The sequence below is a fragment of the Cladophialophora psammophila genome, assembly GCF_000585535.1.
Source record: "Cladophialophora psammophila CBS 110553 chromosome Unknown aczJe-supercont1.32, whole genome shotgun sequence".
NCBI lineage: Eukaryota > Fungi > Ascomycota > Eurotiomycetes > Chaetothyriales > Herpotrichiellaceae > Cladophialophora > Cladophialophora psammophila.
Window position 1 is genome coordinate 203,630 of NW_006912953.1, and position 17,961 is coordinate 221,590.

General features: G+C 52.7%; 8 protein-coding genes across 8 annotated transcripts; 2 read left to right on the forward strand and 6 right to left on the reverse strand.

Annotated features, from left to right (window-relative positions):
- Positions 1 to 381: 381 nt before the first annotated feature.
- On the reverse strand, positions 382 to 1,695 carry A1O5_12252 (uncharacterized protein; the record flags this gene model as incomplete). Its single annotated transcript, XM_007752821.1, has 2 exons — positions 382 to 1,384; positions 1,454 to 1,695. The coding sequence occupies 2 exons, from the start codon at positions 1,693 to 1,695 to the stop codon at positions 382 to 384; spliced, it is 1,245 nt and encodes a 414-aa protein (XP_007751011.1).
- Positions 1,696 to 2,129: 434 nt separating this feature from the next.
- A1O5_12253 (uncharacterized protein) lies at positions 2,130 to 3,640 on the reverse strand (the record flags this gene model as incomplete). The annotated part of the gene is made up of 2 exons (XM_007752822.1): positions 2,130 to 3,285; positions 3,333 to 3,640. The coding sequence occupies 2 exons, from the start codon at positions 3,638 to 3,640 to the stop codon at positions 2,130 to 2,132; spliced, it is 1,464 nt and encodes a 487-aa protein (XP_007751012.1).
- A 1,154-nt stretch (positions 3,641 to 4,794) lies between these two features.
- A1O5_12254 (uncharacterized protein) lies at positions 4,795 to 6,560 on the reverse strand (the record flags this gene model as incomplete). Its single annotated transcript, XM_007752823.1, has 4 exons — positions 4,795 to 5,318; positions 5,373 to 5,661; positions 5,709 to 5,877; positions 5,929 to 6,560. The coding sequence occupies 4 exons, from the start codon at positions 6,558 to 6,560 to the stop codon at positions 4,795 to 4,797; spliced, it is 1,614 nt and encodes a 537-aa protein (XP_007751013.1).
- Positions 6,561 to 8,952: 2,392 nt separating this feature from the next.
- Positions 8,953 to 10,149, reverse strand: A1O5_12255 (uncharacterized protein; the record flags this gene model as incomplete). Its single annotated transcript, XM_007752824.1, has 3 exons — positions 8,953 to 9,345; positions 9,401 to 9,605; positions 9,656 to 10,149. The coding sequence occupies 3 exons, from the start codon at positions 10,147 to 10,149 to the stop codon at positions 8,953 to 8,955; spliced, it is 1,092 nt and encodes a 363-aa protein (XP_007751014.1).
- Positions 10,150 to 11,091: 942 nt separating this feature from the next.
- A1O5_12256 (uncharacterized protein) lies at positions 11,092 to 11,775 on the forward strand (the record flags this gene model as incomplete). The annotated part of the gene is made up of 1 exon (XM_007752825.1): positions 11,092 to 11,775. One exon carries the CDS (start codon positions 11,092 to 11,094, stop codon positions 11,773 to 11,775), a length of 684 nt encoding a protein of 227 aa, XP_007751015.1.
- Positions 11,776 to 12,190: 415 nt separating this feature from the next.
- A1O5_12257 (1-aminocyclopropane-1-carboxylate deaminase) lies at positions 12,191 to 13,443 on the forward strand (the record flags this gene model as incomplete). The annotated part of the gene is made up of 2 exons (XM_007752826.1): positions 12,191 to 12,709; positions 12,877 to 13,443. 2 exons carry the CDS (start codon positions 12,191 to 12,193, stop codon positions 13,441 to 13,443), a joined length of 1,086 nt encoding a protein of 361 aa, XP_007751016.1.
- Positions 13,444 to 13,771: 328 nt separating this feature from the next.
- A1O5_12258 (uncharacterized protein) lies at positions 13,772 to 15,915 on the reverse strand (the record flags this gene model as incomplete). The annotated part of the gene is made up of 5 exons (XM_007752827.1): positions 13,772 to 13,822; positions 13,934 to 14,032; positions 14,142 to 15,183; positions 15,310 to 15,482; positions 15,583 to 15,915. 5 exons carry the CDS (start codon positions 15,913 to 15,915, stop codon positions 13,772 to 13,774), a joined length of 1,698 nt encoding a protein of 565 aa, XP_007751017.1.
- A 1,152-nt stretch (positions 15,916 to 17,067) lies between these two features.
- On the reverse strand, positions 17,068 to 17,811 carry A1O5_12259 (uncharacterized protein; the record flags this gene model as incomplete). The annotated part of the gene is made up of 1 exon (XM_007752828.1): positions 17,068 to 17,811. The coding sequence occupies one exon, from the start codon at positions 17,809 to 17,811 to the stop codon at positions 17,068 to 17,070; it is 744 nt and encodes a 247-aa protein (XP_007751018.1).
- Between the last annotated feature and the right edge of the window lie 150 nt (positions 17,812 to 17,961).

Sequence of the window (17,961 nt, forward strand, 5' to 3'; positions counted from 1 at the left end):
TCTAACCGACCCGCAACTGCGCCCTGGAAAGAATTTGCGAACGAGCATGTGCACTGAAGAAAAATCTTGAAATCAGCTAGCTCCGATTGCACATGCGTCTCGCAACTTTGCGCCAGCATTTCGCCCCAACCACTGGGCTTTGTGGTCAGCCCGAACCATCTTTGTCTGTCGCTTACAAAGGAAGAAAAGGAAGCTCCAAGCATCCGCGTTCAAAGCGGCCATTCCTGATTGGAGACCCAAATTTTTCTCTCGGCCGTCCCAAAGACGTCGGTGAAAGTTTCGAGGTGACTCGGAGACACCGTTCCGTCTTCATCGAAATCGCATTTCTCACGAACCACAAAGGAATCGGGCTGCCGCGAGGTGGGCAGCGCCGTCTGGGGCTCACCGATGCTCTTCCAAGCTGGTAGAGGCGGCTTCGACAATCTCTGCGACCCCACTTTGCTCAGGAGCAGAATTGTGTGGTCCCAAGGTCTCCAGGAATTCGGCAAGACCTTGCCGCAGTCGAACAATCCCTTCTGCTTCGTGCCAGAAATGACCAGTGTCTGCCCTGACCGGAACAAACCGAGATCCAGGTTGCGATTGTAGCTCTTGGGTCCATCGTTGCAACTTGCCCGCGGGCGTGAAGCTGTCCCTAGTCCCATAACAACAGCAACACGGATGCACCGTTAGTTCATGGAACTCTCTTCCCGGATGAGGGGTAATCTCGCGGTCCTTCCGAGTAAATCGAAGTTTCGAGAACATCGTAGTCAACCCAGCAGCCATCGATAGGATAGGGGAAATGAGGACATAAGCGATCTCTGGCAGTATCGGGGTGGATTCCGTTGGTGGAGCTTTTGTTAATGGCTTTGTTGGACTGCTGGGCTGAGAACCAATCTTGCGACGAATCTTGTCAATGCTCCGCCTGATTCTCTCCCCGTCAATACTCCTTCTCGAGTTTTCCCGGCTGACTCGTCGACTGGCGGCGTCTGACTCGTAGCCGCCCATGATCACACCAGGACTTGGCTTCCTGGTCTGTTCCCCCGCCGCACCGCGCACCCGCGGTACCGTCAGCGTCGCTGGAGCTGCATGCATTTCCAGATAGGCACGAGCATCCTGCGACAGGTCCGTGGCTCGGCGTCTGATTTCGCTTTCCGCCGAGCCTGACGCGGGCGAGTGGAACAGGTCGACCACGACATCCATCGACGGCAGATGAGATGCGATCATTGAACCATACGAATAACCTCCTAGGATCAAGGTAGGGGGCTTTGCCACGGGTGCCTCCTCTCCAGGTCGTAGCCGGCAGATGGCGTCGATGTAGCACAGCAGGAACCCGTAGACCGACACGTAGTCGCCCAATTCGGCCTTCCCTGTCCAAGACGTCCGCCCTGCTGAGCCGGAAGCACCTCTGGGGCCACGTCAGTAAGAGGAGCGAGGAACAACACGCGCCACCGGGGCCGGGGGCGGGGGGTTGTACCTGAAGTTGAACGTGGTCAAGAAATAGCCACTCTGAAGCAGGACGCCGCCGACGAGCGCAACCACAGGATCGTCGTAGCACCCACCCAGCGGCGCATATGGGTGTGCGAGGATCGCGAAACCCCGACCGAAGACTCTTGAGCTCCCCTCCGTCCGTCGCGGGTAGTAGATTCGACAGTCGAGCTCCAAGTCATCGTGGATGCTGGGGATGGCGAAAGTGCAGTGTGCTTTGGGAAGCGTCATGGTTGGGCGATAATAAAAGGACTACAGCCTAATTGTCCGCACCTTTGGGGCTTGCTGGCATAGCATTTGGCTGATCCACACAACAATGTCCTCTATCGGCACACCGTATACTGGGAGGGGTCCATGTTTAATAAAGGGATGCTGGAGAAAGCGCACTTTTGATTGTGTATATACAAAAAGATTGGAGGTTGGAAGTTTAGAAGCACAGAATATCATAGACATACTATTCCGAATATGGCTAGCTTGGCTAAAAGAACAAGGAAACTTCACGATCAGAACTGCGTTATGGTTCAGGAGACCTTTGTAATAATGTCTGTGAACTGGCCACTTAAGAGGGGTTAGATATGCACACGTCGTTGAATAAATCAGATCGAACGGTTGCAGGAGCTGTTAAGGTTAAAAAGCATCTGAAAGCAATCCAGACGGATTTGCGTTCAACCAAGGACAATCTCTTTCCACTGCGGACCAGGCTTCAACGACTTGTCCACAGCACTCTGGAGAATTTGGCCGAGCCCTCTTCTTTCATAGCAGTCGCCGCTCCACGCAATCGCCAAAACCCAGTAAAGTTGCCACTCGGTAGAATCGCTCGCCTGGTAGGGCTTTGACCAGATGGGGTGGATGCGATCCTCCATTCCCTTGCGATCCAACGGAGGGAAGCTGCTCGTCTGGCATTCCGACAGGATTATGAGTTCCACACGCCTGTGCTCTATCGCCGAGTGGCGAACATCAGGCGATAGAAACCCGCAGAAGCCATTTTCGTTGTCGAATAAGGCGTCAAGGTGCAGATTCCGAGCCTCGAGGAAAGTTCCCGGAACGTAAGACGAGGTGGTCAGGATTATGGAGACGGTGTAGAATGCCAACAGTGTGTACGACACTTTCTTGACAAAAAAGCTAGATGGCTCCGTTCGCGACGTCCTCAATTTGGGAAAGCGTCCTGAAGTAGGAAGTGGAGATCGTCTCTCGTACATGATATCTCGAGTCACTCGCTCCCACGAGGCCACGGGCTCGGCGTATCGCACGATCTTGACAAGTTGCCCTTGCTGAATCTTGTACCAGACTATCCAGGTGCGATTATCGAGCCAGTCGTTGATTCCTGCCACATCATGCGAATTGTAAAGCTCGTGGAAAGCGTTCCAGTGAGTATTGCCAACCCAGCCCGCCCACGACCATGATGGAAACTCGCACCTTCGGCGGCCAGGGCTATGCTGACCGATTGGGTGAAGATGAGAGAATAGCAAAGCGAGGTCGAAGGCACAGCTTGGAAGACCTTCCAGAAGGGGTGTTCTCATTCGCTTCGACAGGGGCTGAAGGATGCCGGATACTGCGTTAATTGCGTCGCTATCCCTGGTGAGACTGCGCAATTGGAAGCCTTCGATGAGATCGAAAAGCTGGTCGAGAGGATGGACGATTTGGTGAAAAGCGACATCCTGTATGAGAGCAACCCAGCTTACACTCCATTCATCCAAGTCTTGCTCGGTTGGCTTAAGGTCAGCCCATGTGTCCTCGGCCCAGATACGTTGTCTGCAGCGGTAGTAAACTTGGTCATTGACAAAAATGATTGAACGATGGGAAAAAATCTCCTCTTGATACCTGTCCCAGATTAGGAAAGTTCTAACAAGGGCAACGCCTGTACTGACGTCCATCCTCGCGACGCCCAAACCGACGCTCGGAGGTAGCAATCCACGGCACGGACAATAGCGAACCGTAGCCCAGGCATGATCTCCTCGGAGCGCTGAGGCGAAAGGTTTCTATTCGGATCCCCATGAATTCGGGGCAGACCTGCATCTGCACTGGACCCATTTGCGGCAATAATAGTTAGTAGGGCACCTTCATATATCAGTCCCATGAGTTGAATGCCGCGATTGAAGTCTTCAGGGTTGTCTTGCACAAGACACAGAGAATCTGCCCACAGGTACCTCTGCCCGATAGTCGCAACAAAATGCATGGCGTCCCAAATCGTCTTAGAGACCTGATTTCTATAGCTCGCGAGCGCAAAGGGAGATGTAAGAAAGTCGTAATTGCTTTGGTTGAGACTCAGCTGTGTCGTCTTACCCCACACATAGCTCAGAGCCACATAGTCCTCAGTCCACGGACGCTGGACTATGCACTTGTTGCCGACGTCAATCAGGTGAAGCTGTTCAGACGATGATCGCAAAACACTTAGTCTTGGGTTTGAAGAAGGGCACGTATTCTGGTGGTCCCTTTGGCAGAGTTCAATCCAGTGCTTGACGAGGTTTGGATGTATACCGCCGGGATCTACCTCTCTGCCGGCGCGATTGGAAAGAGCCTGTGACCTGTGACATAGGCGAATGCGCTCTCCAATAGGAAGGCTTCGAGGGCCGTTGCTGTCTGTTGGTTTTGGGCAGCTCAAATTGAATGTCTGCCGTTCAGGATCCCAGAGGACGAATATATCTTCGTCGCCAGACCATGCCAGTCTCTTCGTAGAATGGCGGAATTCGCCAGTCTACAAAATGGACATCTAGTCTTGGACGCTATATCTGACCGAGTACCGAGATATACGCCATGGTCCCGGATGTTGCGCTCATCTTTCTCCAGACGTTGCTCGCAGCTAAAGAATCGAGTTAAATCTTCGGCTTCAGATATCCGCTCAAATCGGTTCAGTTTGGACAGGAGGCTGCAAAATATTGAGTTGCAGAGAACCTGTGAAAGGTTTTAGTCAGCCACGATTGATTGACTGTCAAAGCATTACCGATTTGTGTCGTTTTGCCATAGCCCGAGGGGGGGAATGGTGGCTAAGCGACAGCACTATGCTGCTATTTGTTGCTGCTGTTACTGTTGCCGCCACCGCCGCTCGGTCGCTAATCACTGGTGAAAAACCTTTGCGGGACGGGTCCGTGGCATGATGGGTTGGTTTGTGTTCTTGTCCGTAGAATTGAGTCGCTGGAGTTCAGCTTCATTGACGAGATTTACGGCGAGGCTGAAGAAGCCGAAACGTCGCATCTGCGCCAAGGATTTTAGTCCTGAACTGCGGACCATTTGGACATTTTGCTGCAAGATTGTTGTAGGAATTTGTATGAGAGTGCAGTATCTTTCTAATCCAAGACACCAGTCCAGAAATTCCCTTCCCCTGGGTATTCTTTACAGCTCATCCCTCTTCCTAACCTTCCTACTGTGGGTGGCATCCCATTCGTCCAACCATCCTGTCACTTGCCGTAGCTCCCACTCGTGCGCCGCTTTGATGAAGTCTGGCTCTGCACTGATGTTCAGGATTCCAGAGCTATCCCAGTGGTGGCCTCCTCCGGTGATGAGCATCTGATTCGCCCCGTATCGCGTGCTGGCATTGCGGCCATGGTAGCATACATCTCGCCACACATCGCTTCCACCATCGATCAATGCTAGCCTCGGCGCCGAAAGATTAAAATCACCGTACTTGTTGTACCATGTCAGGTTTGGACCATCCTGAGATGGAACAGCTTGGGGTGAGAGTGGGCCTGGCGGGAATGCCCAAGTGCACCATTGCTGAGTGTAGTCAAGCCCAATGACACGGGAAAGGAGAGAAGGTTTACCATGCGGTTGTGGAAGTTGGTATGCACCCTGTTCTATACAAGTACTGTAGAGATAGGAACGAGAGCCCGAATTGGTTGGGTCGGCGTAGTAAGTCGCTGCCAAATGGTTAATAGATGCGACATTTCCCAGAATTCTGTCTGCGAACTCACCGTTTTGTGTGGAAAAGCATTCAGTTGTATCAATCAAATCTGTACTGTCACAAGTCGAGACAATGACTTCTTTAACGTAGTTCGCATACGCTCCGAGACCGGTCCAGGCTGATCCGTTGGTATAATTCGCCAACTGCATGTCGATTGCGGTGATGTTTGCTGGGGCGTCCATGTTGGTAATGTTGTTGCAGAACCAGAAGAAATCTGGACTGTCATACGCCGGATACCAGTTGAGCTCTTGCCAGGTGTTGGTGGGATAATTCATCGGTCCGCCCAGGGGAAAGGCAATCTGAGAGTTCAGACACGGGTTTTGACCGGGGCAAAGATCTCACTTACGGTCATTGCAAAATCCCTGAGATCACTCAAAGATCCGAGTCCGAAGATATCCTTCAATTGCTGAATAGCTTTTGTGTTGTTCTGCTGAATCAGATGGTCCATCTTGTCGATGATGTTGTTGATTAGGGAGATACAATCCTGGGGCCCATTCTCTTGGATCGGATCGTACCTAATCAATCAATCAATCAATCATTCCTTCAGCGGGTTCAACTGACCGTACCATTCAGGATAGCCAAGAACGGCATGAATCACGCCTGAAGCAGCAATGCCTCCCCAAAGCAACCCTTCATATTGAACTAGTGAAAAGGCCGTCTGTGCGCCAGCGAGGCTGCCCCCATACAGGATCCACGGGTGACCCGGGGCCGTAAGGTTGTTTCCACCTGTGATGTTGGGGAAGATAGCATGTTGCGCAAAGTAGGCATTGTCAGCAATAGTCTGCTCTGTGGTGAGGAATCGGAGATTGTCGGTGGTAGAGTTCGGAAACGGATAGCTTTCACCATAGTATCTGTTCTCAAGAATAACACCTAGACCGCCGGTTGCGTTCATCAGGATCTGGATGATCCCAGTCTGAAGATTCGAAAAGCGCGACGGTCCACTCGTCTCGCCACTGATATATAGAAAGACCGGGCCTCCAGGCTTGTAGTAGGTGTCGTCGAAATAGTACCGTTGCTTGAAAGTGGCATTTGTGTTGGGCGCATATCGAGAGCTATTTTGAAAATGGTCGATGAGCTGGTCAAAATGATAGGCTGTATAGGTCGTTGGTCTTCCATTGTCGCCTAGAGGGCCTACTTGCGCCGCAACAATGCCGAGACTGGCTGCGAAGGCGAGCAGAATGGTTCTGAAGGATCTCATCGTGAGTTCTGGCAACCCAACTCAGACAGACTGGAATATTTTCTGAGAGATGTGCTGGGCATCGACATCCGATCAAGCGCTTGAAGTAGGTTACGTTGGAGCTTGCCATGGTCGATGTCGTGCTACAAACGGCGGCAGGCCACATCAGGTCCACTCATGTTGCCTAACGAAGCTTTTTGGCACTTTGCACGAGCTTACCAGGAGCTTGCAGAAGCTTAGAGGAACTATAACCAGGAGTACAGTATCAGTGTTCTTGGGACGATCCGATTGGATTGACCAGGATCTCGACAAGGTTCAGTGATGTGAACTTGTTGATCTTTTCCCCGACAGGCAGGTTGGAGCTTCTTCTAGGTTGCATTGCGGAGGGGCAACTTGATCCCAGAGTTGGCAATCCATCGCACGATAAGGCATCAAGGATTCCTCCGGAAATTCCGGCACGAGCTGGAAACGGGTCTGACGTCTCGCGATTCCGAGCACTGTGGCATTTCGTACAGAGAGTAGTCAGTGCGAAGGATGTAGAATGATGGGACATGGACTGTGTACAGAGACGAGAAGAGAAAGAGAAACGAGAAGGGACAAAGAGGCAGCTTGCTGGTGCCAAGACGCTAGCCAGCTACGGTCATTCCACGAAGTACTGGGTATCTGTGACTTGACCCCTTACTCCTTCATCATGATCGATCTACTTGAATAAGTGCTGTGTATTTCTTGCATTGACAGTAGAGTGCCTTTCCCTCTCTGCTTTCCCCGTGGCGACTTCAAACTTCTCCAGCAACCTGTCAGCCGACAAATTCACGCAGTGTCCCCTGTAGCTTGTGGCTTTTGTGGCTTATGGATCGGGCCGGTCGCGATTCTCCGCTTCAATAGTGCTCGCTGTGCATGTGTGGTACGTGGCAATGAACATGCGGCAGGCACAGATCTGGTCGAACACCCTACTCTTCCAGCGGAGCGGTTTTATTTCGAGTGAGTATCAATTTTAGGATTGCAACGACTGCTAAGGCGAACAAAACCGTGTGTGAAGGCTTCAACCATGCGCTCGCATTCCTTCAACATGGAAGAGAGCTACATACATGATTACTTTACTTACACATTAAGCCTTCGCGATGGGAAGGGCGGCTGGCCAAAAAATGTCCCCGAGTTGGCAACAAACCCACCAGACTCACCGTTTATCTAACACGCCCTTACCTTTATGACAACGCCCTTCGATTGCTCCGATCAAGCCAAGCCGCCCAAAACAACTAACGTACGTATATATTTCAGTGGGGGAAAAGGTATATCTCTTTAGTCTTTTCCGTTCGATTAGAAGCGCCTCAACCTTCTGCGCCCAAAGACCAGTTCTGTGGCCAGACAGATGTCCGAGGGGTCATTAACGCAGGAACCGGGCCCGTTGTCGACCCGCCGTCGCCAAGCTTGCTACACAGGGTGCTCGTCTTCGAGGAGACGTCGACAAGGACGCTCTGGCAGGCAATGTCCTGGTCGCATGAGTCCGAACAGTGCTCGACGTGGTTCTTGCTGACTCCCGCCAGCGAGGTACCCTCCGGGTAGCTTGGATTGGAGCTGCACAGCACACAGTATGTGCAGCCGCAGAATCCATGCGCTTGGTATACTTCGTAGTCAGTGCAGTCGCTTGTTGGAGCTGGTTTGGATGTAGGAGTAATAGTGGTAGCGGTAGACGTGATCGTCAATGTCGCGGGAGAAGGAGGGGAGAGGAAATTATGAATGAGAGCTGGCTGTGGCGCTGGCTAATGCAAAGGAGAAGCTGTATACAAAGTTGGATGGAGTTTAAAGGCGCCAAGGAGGGGATTGATGTTTTCTGGAATGCAAGTGGATTGTATGGTAAGCATATATAATCCGAAAACACATAGCACTTGTCCTGTAGCTTATCTAAGGGTGCGAACTCGAGGAACAAAGGTAGATGAGTCCATAAAAATTGGGGCGAGTCGAAGAATATTGAAACCGGAAGCCACTAGCCGTATCGAGTATACTTGTGGAGGCATAGTAATAGAGTATAATTTTGTCCATTCAGAATGGGAGCTCTACGAGTGCTCGGTACTCTAGACTCATGTACAATTTAATACCCCGTACTTGGCACGGCGAATATCGTGTACGGCCATTACTTAGGTTACTCAAGGGAGTCATCCGCAGGGAGTACGCCGTCTCATAAATTAGATACCCTCTTACCGTCATCTTCCTCGGGCACATATAGCACATAGAGCCGCCGCTCCAGACGGTGATCATCACCCATTATCCAAAGGATCACGTGGAACAATATTCAAACAAACCTCAAACCCCTACTTGACCAATGCGCGTGCGTCCACCAGGATTCATCGCAGCGCGGTTATCTACGCTTTATGCTTCGTCAACGTTGGCAGCGTACCTTATTTCGCCGTAATCCTCATGTCTGGTCAGCATCTTTCTTCCGCCGACTACCCCTGACCTCGCGGAGTCGTCTTTGGTGTTCCGAGTCGACTTGGCTTCTTTCCGGATCACTATCCAGATCTCTCCGCCCTTGGCTCGTGCTACGGCTTCTGGCCGCATGTCTTGTTTCGGACTCAACCGGCATGATTTCATCTGTCGCCCTGGCTTTGCCCTTGGAGGACGAGTGCTGCCTTGATGTCGGCGGTCTGCCGCCACCGAATTCGGCCATTTCAGGGAGATCCCGGTGTTTTCCTTGGGAGGAGGCTCTCTTGGATTTTCTGTCGCGTCTGCTGGAAGAAGACGCGAGCCCACCGCCTCCCACAATGGCTGGGTCACTGTGATATTCCCAGCCTTTCGTATAATGCATGTGCTTCGGCAAAAGGTTAGCACGACGCTCCACCAAACGTTCCGCAGTATTGACCCACCTGATGCGGACCCCAGAGATCTGGAGTTGCCGAGCGAGCTCCTCCTCTCTGCTCGTCAGCTGTAGGGAACCCCGAGGCCGCCGCTCTCCGTTCCTCAATCTTCCTATTATGTCGCCGCTTGAACCAGATTGCTAGCCACGTGAGAAGTCCAAACCCCACTGCAAGGACCCCAATCATGAGGATCCACCGCCAGTGGCCATCGATCCTGCATTTTTCGTCAACACCTCAGTCAAAAATCCCATCGAACAGACCTACCAGGATTGGTGCGAAGGAGGAGCCGGCCCGGAGGCACTGCCCGTCCCTGTGTTTGTAGCTGCCGGAGGAGGCGTAGAATAGCTCGTGATGGTTACCACGGTTGTAGAACTCGGCTGGAGAGCGGAAGTCGTGGTCGCCAATGGATCGATACCGCGACCAACCTGTTGACAGAAATTTGTGAACCATGTTTGCAATAGCGTTCGATCAGACTCGCTCGAGCACTCGGCAGTGCAGATGGCGTCTGGAGAACTATACAATGCCTGTAGAAAGCTGCTCTGACAGAAGCAATTTTCGTAGGTGATCTGATCTGTGACTGGGACAAGCGGGGGCACACAAGCAGTCTGCGCCTGGAGTAGGACCGTGCAACTGAGGGCGCAGCTAGGGAATTGGGGGGAGGACGACGTCGGAACAATGCTCTGAGCCGATACCAGCCGCAGGAGGCTGAGCAGGAGAGAGGAGGACTTCAGGAGGAAAGAGGAGCGCAATTTGATCATGGTTGGCTTGTTTCCTGCGCGGTTTGGACGAGTTCTACAGGGTACTGATGGAGGTCAATTCCCGATCGCATGGATGGGTCTTTGCAAGGGAACGAACGTGGGTCGGACTGTGGAAGTAGAGGATGTTGATCGAGACTAGGGAGGGCAAAGGGCGGACATGGTGAATCGCCGCATTTACCAGCAATTCAAACGAGTGAAGATGCTAAGTCGGAGGCGGGCAACAGCAGGGAACAGAAACAAGCTGAATCGAAAGAGAGTGGAAACTGGACGTTAAAGACATGCTTGAGATTGTAGCGGGGAATTGGATTGGATGGTTCATTCGACTGGCCACCCCCGGTTCCAGAAGGGCAAACAAACGAGCCGGTAAAAAGAAGGAGGGCAAGCTCGAGGATAAACGCTTGATGCAGGTTCGCGCGGAGGAGCCAAAGATGGGATGGTTGGTACGAGGTACAGTATGTAAAAGGGCTGGCAATGGGGAAAGTGACAGGGGCCGCTAAGAGCGGGCAGCTCTCATGCCGGCAGCTGGCGGTCACCAGTGGGCTGCAGGGGCATCGGGGTTCCGTACTGGGTAGAGGCAGATGATAGGTGAGGCATGGTGAGCAGCTGTTCCCAGGGCAGATCAGTTCATTTGTGGGCGGACCTCTCTGCACGCCACACTCAAGGTTTAGGCGGGGCTGCCGCCTAAGAGAATTAGAGACCAGCTTTGGCCACTTTTGGGGCGCCACCACACCTTGGCTATTCACTACCCAAGACATGGCTGGGGGAGCACGGGAGGACGGAGCTTGGGCACTCCAAGGGCACTCCTGGGCACTTGCACTCCATTTCCGTTCTCCGCACCCCGTAGTACTGTGAAGTGCCAGGCAAAGTGCTTGACAGTGCTACCCAAGATTTCATGCTTTACTCATCCCTCACCTCCACGCCTCCGGCAACCATCTGACCATCATGTCGCAATCCATCCCATCCCACTCCGCCCTTCTCACAAACCTCTTCCAAGACCTCTCCGGCACCTGGCTGCTCAACCGTAAGTTACAAAGTGCCGACAGTTCCGCACCATCCGGGCGATGCTCTGGCACAGCGACATTCACCACCCGTGCTCCATCACCCGTGCTTGACGCCGATGGAAAACTTCACATTGCCCATGCAGAACTCTTGTATCATGAGCAGGGCGAGTTTGAGGTGATAAAAGCCGTCGGCAACAATTTGGCGAGCGTTCCCACCTTCACCTTTGCGAGAAAATACATCTGGCGTCTGCAAAGAACCGAAAATGCCGTCACAATCAGCATATGGTTCACCAAGCCAGGAACCGAGACTATCGACTACCTCTTCCACAAGATAGACCTCCCTTTCGACAACGATCCAGATTCGCAGTCGGATCATAGGCTCGTCCTCCACGGCACAGGAGGACACCTCTGCGTTGAAGATTTTTACAACAGTTTCTACTCATTCACAATGAGCAGATCTGACCCGAGTTTGCCGTTGACTCTGTCCTCCTGGACCACCGTCCATGAAGTCCTGGGCCCGAAGAAAGATCAACACATTGAGACAACTTTCGTCAGACCCGAACAGGCTCGACTCATACCCACCTTGGAGGCTCCCTACCTCAACGATTCATCCATTGAGCAGTGATATAGCAGATTGGTCTCGATTCATTTCCCTCCGGCGAGGTACACCTGATCGAAAAGGAGATGGAAAGCAGGAGAATCCATCTTCAGCGCCAACGAACTGGACTAATCATACTCTGAGTTTCCCGAGTATCCACAGCTGCCAATATCGAAGAATATGCATTGAATGTGACTTCAATAGCCGTTCTCCGGCTTTGGCAAGACGACGGATAACGCCTCCTTACCGTGTTCAACCGCTTTTAGCTGCCAAGTCCATTTTCCGACGGTAAATTGACATTATCATTGGTTGTAGCTAACCTCAGCCCATGTTTTCTCCATCTACAAAATGTTCTCACACCCCCCGATATGAACATCTTCACCAGTAAGTGTAGCTTAGGCACAGGGCATAGAGTAAGGGGAATCCACACATCCATCGCAACATGGCAGCAACCAAGAGTCTTCATTCGAAGGCCGACGACGTTTCCCTCCCCGAACCCTTTGCCTCCATCCCACGATACCCTCTCACACTGGCCCCGTCCCCGATTCATGCTCTTCCAAACATATCTGCTGCTCTCGGTGACAAAGTCACTATTTTTGCCAAGCGAGAAGATCTCAACTCTGCTCTCGCATTTGGTGGTAACAAGACCCGCAAACTCGAATATCTGGTTCCCGATGCCCTCTCAAAAGATTGCGACACGTTGGTCTCCATTGGCGGATTCCAGTCAAATCATACCCGCCAGGTTGCTGCTACTGCTTCTAAGTTGGGCCTGAAGTGCAAGCTTGTACAGGAAAAATGGGTGGATCATGAGGATGTTGGGTATGACAAGGTGGGGAATATTCAATTGTCGAGACTTATGAGTGCAGATGTGAGGCTTGATAAGTCAGGGTTTGGCATTGAACACAAGCACACGCTGAAGAATTTGCAGGAAGAAGTCATTGCCCAGGGAGGGAAGCCTTATGTAAGTTTGACCCATTTTTTTCTGATCATTACGAGTCGATGTCGGACGTGACGCTTGGTCTCGAAACATGAGCGCGATCTAGAAACACTACTCAAAGTCGAGCCCTTGCCACCTCCGTTGGTCTACAATCCCAGTAGCGGGCGCTGACTGCTAGCTTCTGATGCTAGTATATCCCCGCCGGTGCCTCAGATCATCCTCTGGGCGGTCTCGGTTTCGCTCGATGGGCCTTCGAAGTGCACGCCCAAGAACAACAACTCGAGCAATTCTTCGACACAATCATCGTGTGTGCCGTCACGGGCTCCACTTTCGCAGGCATGGTGGCTGGCTTTAAGCTTGTAGAACGCATCCATCCGCGACCTGACGGGAGGGAGAGAAAGGTCATCGGCATCGATGCCAGTGCAAAGCCAAAGGAAACGTTCGACCAAGTGTTACGCATTGCTCGTCAAACGGCTGTCAAAATTGGGCTCAAGGAATCAGATATCCGCGAGGACGATATTATTCTCGATACACGTTACCACGCAGGAACCTACGGTTTGGCCGATGCAGCAACGCTCGAAGCGATACGGTTTGGGGCCAGAACGGAAGCATTCATTACGGATCCGGTGTACGAGGGTAAGAGTCTCGCGGGGATGATTGATATGGTCAGAAAGGGGGAGATTACCGAGGGAAGCAAAGTGCTATATGCCCACCTGGGGGGACAGTTGGCGCTCAGTGCATATTCGGAGATTCAGTGAAGAGAGCCTAGTCTTTGATACAGTGGGGCAGGAGGAAAAGGAGAGATGATTCGAGGGAAGCGAAAGCGTGTCTGGCGATTGTGCGTGTGTAGAACGCATGCTCTTCCTGATCTCCCCCTATATAACCCTGGTCGGGGTCCGCCTGTGACATTCCCTTCAGGCTGGTCTCTAAGATCTTGGTTGAGCTACGCTGACGTCCTTTGTCATCGTCAGTCTCCTTATTCTCCAATCCCATCCTCATCTCCCCCACGATCTCTCTGTCCGTTCCCGATACGTTGCTTGACAATGCAGCTTCTCTACTGCCCACTATCGCAACACAGACGCTCTATCAGACATCTTGTCTAGCATTCTTGCTCAAGTGACGGATTCTCTCACCATACTAGATGGCCCTAGGTGTTAGCTAGGATGGCAAATAGCTCGAGAAAAGGGGGGTAAGATTTTGGTCCTGGTCCCCGCTCGGAGGGATAGGCGGGGGGCTCATCAGACTCACTTTGGAAAAGATGTAAGGGAGAGGCAAGAAGCAGACTGCTATGCCGCCGAGCAATGAATTGCCCGGCCCGATGCCCAATGTGCGGAAGAGCTGGCGCGCCTTGCTGACATACATACGTGCCTTGTCATCAGCTACGACTTTTCATCAGGAGGAGAGGGGAAGCTTTGAAGACCGATGCCGTGTTAGGTGGGTGGTTGAGTGGACTTACAAAGAGCGGGAATATGGCGCCGAACGAGGCGCGGAAAAGCGCGTTGCCGGCGAAGATGGAGGCGGCGTACGCAGGGTACGCGATCCCGAGATAATGAAGCACCGGATTGAACAGCGTGACGACGCCGACGGTGAAGAATCCCGAACCGACGATCGGCACCATCCAGTGGACGTGCGGCCTTGCCGACCAGCCGTACCAGAACAGGCAGACCGGCAGCGCGGCGGAGCCGAAGAAGGTCGGCGGGAGGACCATCTCGGGCTTGAAGGTCGGGCTGGCGAAGCGAGGAATAATGCCCCGGTTCACCCACAGCAGGAACAAGGGTACCGTGACAAGCCCACCGACCAGGATCCCCAGGAAGACCAGCCCCTGCTGGCCCAGGTTGAACCCGTACATGTCGCCAAAAACCAAGGGAAACGACTCGAACCAGACAAAAAACACGCCGTACAGCAGCGCCGTGTACAGATCCCACAGGAAGACGATGGGCTCGGAGAAAATCAAGGTGCACGCCCGACCGAGCACGCTCAGATGGTCTGCCGTGGTGTGCTGTGCGGCGTCGACTTCAGACTGGCTTCTCCAGCGCTCGTCTCCCGTGGCCCTCCTCAGCCTCTTCGCTCTCCTGTACAGGATGTTCGCGGCGCTGGTTTCGGGCATGCAGAAGAACAGCATGACCGCCGCGCCCGCGCAGAGCCATGTGACCACCCAGATGGTCCAGCGCCAGCCCTTCGCCGCCGCCGTGAATCCGCCGAGGATGGGCCCAAAGACGGGACCCAGGATCCCAAATGATCCCCAGATACAGATGCCGTATGCGACGCGCGCGGGGCTGTACATGTCGGCGAGCGTGGCGCCGCCCGTCGCCAGGGCGGGACTGCCGCAGAAGCCGGTCAACAGTCGAAAGACGAGGAACATGGGCATGTTCACGGCGAAGCCGGTCGGAAGCTGAAGCAGGACAAACGCAAGGAATGTCCAGAAATAGACGTCGTTTCTGCCGACGGTCGGCATTTCAGACATGGGACTCCACAGCATCGGACCGCAGCCGTAACCCCTGGGGTAGAAACGAGAAATGGCGAGTTAGCAACCGTGACCTCGTTTCTTCCGGGTAAAACGTTCACAGATGGGCTAATATCCATGTTTTTGAGAGAAAGGGGGGGGGGGGGGGGTCCTTCCATACAGTGTGAAAAGCGAAAGCCCCAATGTCGCCACGATCTCACTGGCGCCAAACTCCTGCATGATGCTCGCTTCGCCAGGGACATAGATCGAACTAGCCATGTAAAACGCGAAGTTGAGCAGGCAGATTTGGAATCCGATCAGCAACTTCCGGCTGCTGGGCCAATTGCGGGGATTCTGTGCATTCGGCACGTGAGAAAACGCTCCTTGCGTCTTTGAACGAAGCCGAGGGAGGGAAAGGGGTGGCAGCGGGGTGATAGAAGTGCCTGACTATTACCTCTGGGTCATCCGGACCATACCAGTCTACCAGATAGACATCTATGCCATCCTCAACGACATGGTCAGCATTTGAGCGGTGTTGTTGATTAACCTGCCTCCTTTTGTCAAGGTTCTTCGTGATAGGATCGGTGAGATTGTTTGGGCGTCCTTTTGTGTCGGAACTATCATTTCGCACTCCTGGTTCCGCTTGTCTTGGGCTTGCGACGTCCGGGAGGAGAGGCTTTTGCCATAGTGAAGGATCAATCTCGTCTGGGTAATGGAACAGCGTGTTGCGCGACAGGATGCGGACGAGATGGCCAAACTGGGTATCGCGAAACAACTGACTGGTCATGTCGAGGAGCGACGGAACTGCGCGATCCGGCCGAAGGGGGAGGTGCCGTCGTATTATGTCTTTCTTCTCCCGTGTATTTGACTCTCTCCGGCGAACAGAGAATCGTCGACGAGTGGGTAATGGAGATCAAAATGTCCTCTGACGACGCGGGAATACTTGGCAGATCGAAAGAGAAATTTCCATACCTGAACACTTTTACCTACCGGGATGTGAGATATATATTCGAGGGCAATTCCTCCATTCCGAGCGCCAGAGATGCAGCTGTAGCAGGACCCATGGAGCTAAAAGCTGCTTAAATCCGACAGAGCCTTCGATATTTGGTGATTGCTTGCCCAGGTTGCGATGGAGATCGAGTCAGATTAGCGGACGAGGGTGTGAGTCTACGAGCAAATACACTATATCGCTCCACCCTGATCCACTGTTGACTGCCCGTGGGAAACTAGCACGAGGCTGCGAAGCGGACACTAAACCATTTTGGGCGTTATTTTGACTAGGCTGATTCATTCTATTCACAGATCTTAGATATAGGGTGGGTAGGTACCTTGCAGAGAGACTCGCTTGCTTTCTATCGGTGTTAATGTGACGGTGGGATCTGAAACGACGGGCTTTGAGTATAGTATTGTTTCATAAACCGGATCCATCTCCTGCTGAGAACGGCTATGACGGATTCCGTGGGCTTTACATCTATCCGTCTTTCAAGGGACAGGGTGTAACAAGGCTACCCAAACAACGACTGAAAGTATGGCATGAGCACACCACCTTGTATTCTACTCCTTCTCTATCCAACCATTTGCTGTGACGCGGAGAAATCCCGTTCGAATATGTTAATTGCTTGTCGCGACGTTGAGGGCGCCTCTCTACGCGTCGATTGGGCTGTCCTTTTTTCCAAAATGTTCTGATGTCCTCCAGACCGAGAGAACTGTAATCCACATCTTCCCCACATGCAGTTCCACTTGCGCCGTCAGGAGGGAAGAAGCGGTATCCATTTACCAATCATTTATCTGCTTGGTGCTTCGTGGGCATTCGGTGGGCGTAGTCCTCGCGGCCGTCATCCGCCACATCAGAATTGGAACCAAATCAACTCCCTGCAAATTTCATCTCCTCGCTGCGCAAGTTCCATTCGCAGCTCGTCCCTGCGACCTCCGGACCATCTCAACCCTTCAGTCTTCCCGGCATCTCCGCCCCGCCCTTCTTAAACCCGTTAACATTCCAGTGAACCCACTTCAACACGACTGTGTTGCCTGCCATGACCACGGCACTCGCTCCGAACAACCCAACGCGTTGAGTTTGATTCAACATGGCGAATAATGGATAGGGATAGAATCCATTGTAAGAGTAGCACAGTTCAATCCAAAACCAATACAGAAAAGCGATGACGGTACTGAGGAGAATAGCGGGTAAGACAGTGATAGTCCAAGGCGGACTGAAGAGCAGGAGGTCGAGAAGTAACAGAGCCGAAGGCGTGAGATGGAAACTTATATCTGTAGGGAGAGGTAGCTGGAGCTCCTTCGGCACAACCAAGTCGGGATCAATCGCCCTCAAACCCCAGTAGAGGAGACTAACCAGCACCTCCATCGGAGCTGAACACATGCTCGAGATGTTCTTGGCGGCAAATAATCTCGGTGACAAAGTTAGATCAGCCAACAGGCCTAAAGTGAATGTGATGGTGGCGAGCGTCAGGCCGATGATGGTGAGGTACTGGAAATGCCAGCCATACGCACTGTTGATATGGTTGGGGTGCGTGTTGAGCCAATTGAAGCTGTACGCGAAACTTGCGAGGCCGACTGAGTGAAGCAATGCCGAGGCACCTCGCGAGGGAGAATGTAGTTTTTGGAGGGGATGGCGTTGGATGAGGCTGCCCATTGCAGATGTCTGAGACCGTGGGTGAGATGCCATGGTTTGCTTCGATGGCTTTGGGGACATGTCAGAGGGCTGGGAAAAAGGGGGGTCGACGTGTAGACGTTTGTGATGGCGCCCAGTTGCAGCCTAAAAAAAAAGAGGGCTGAAATTAAGAGGCTGGAAATGAAAGAAAAGGAGGGAATGAGC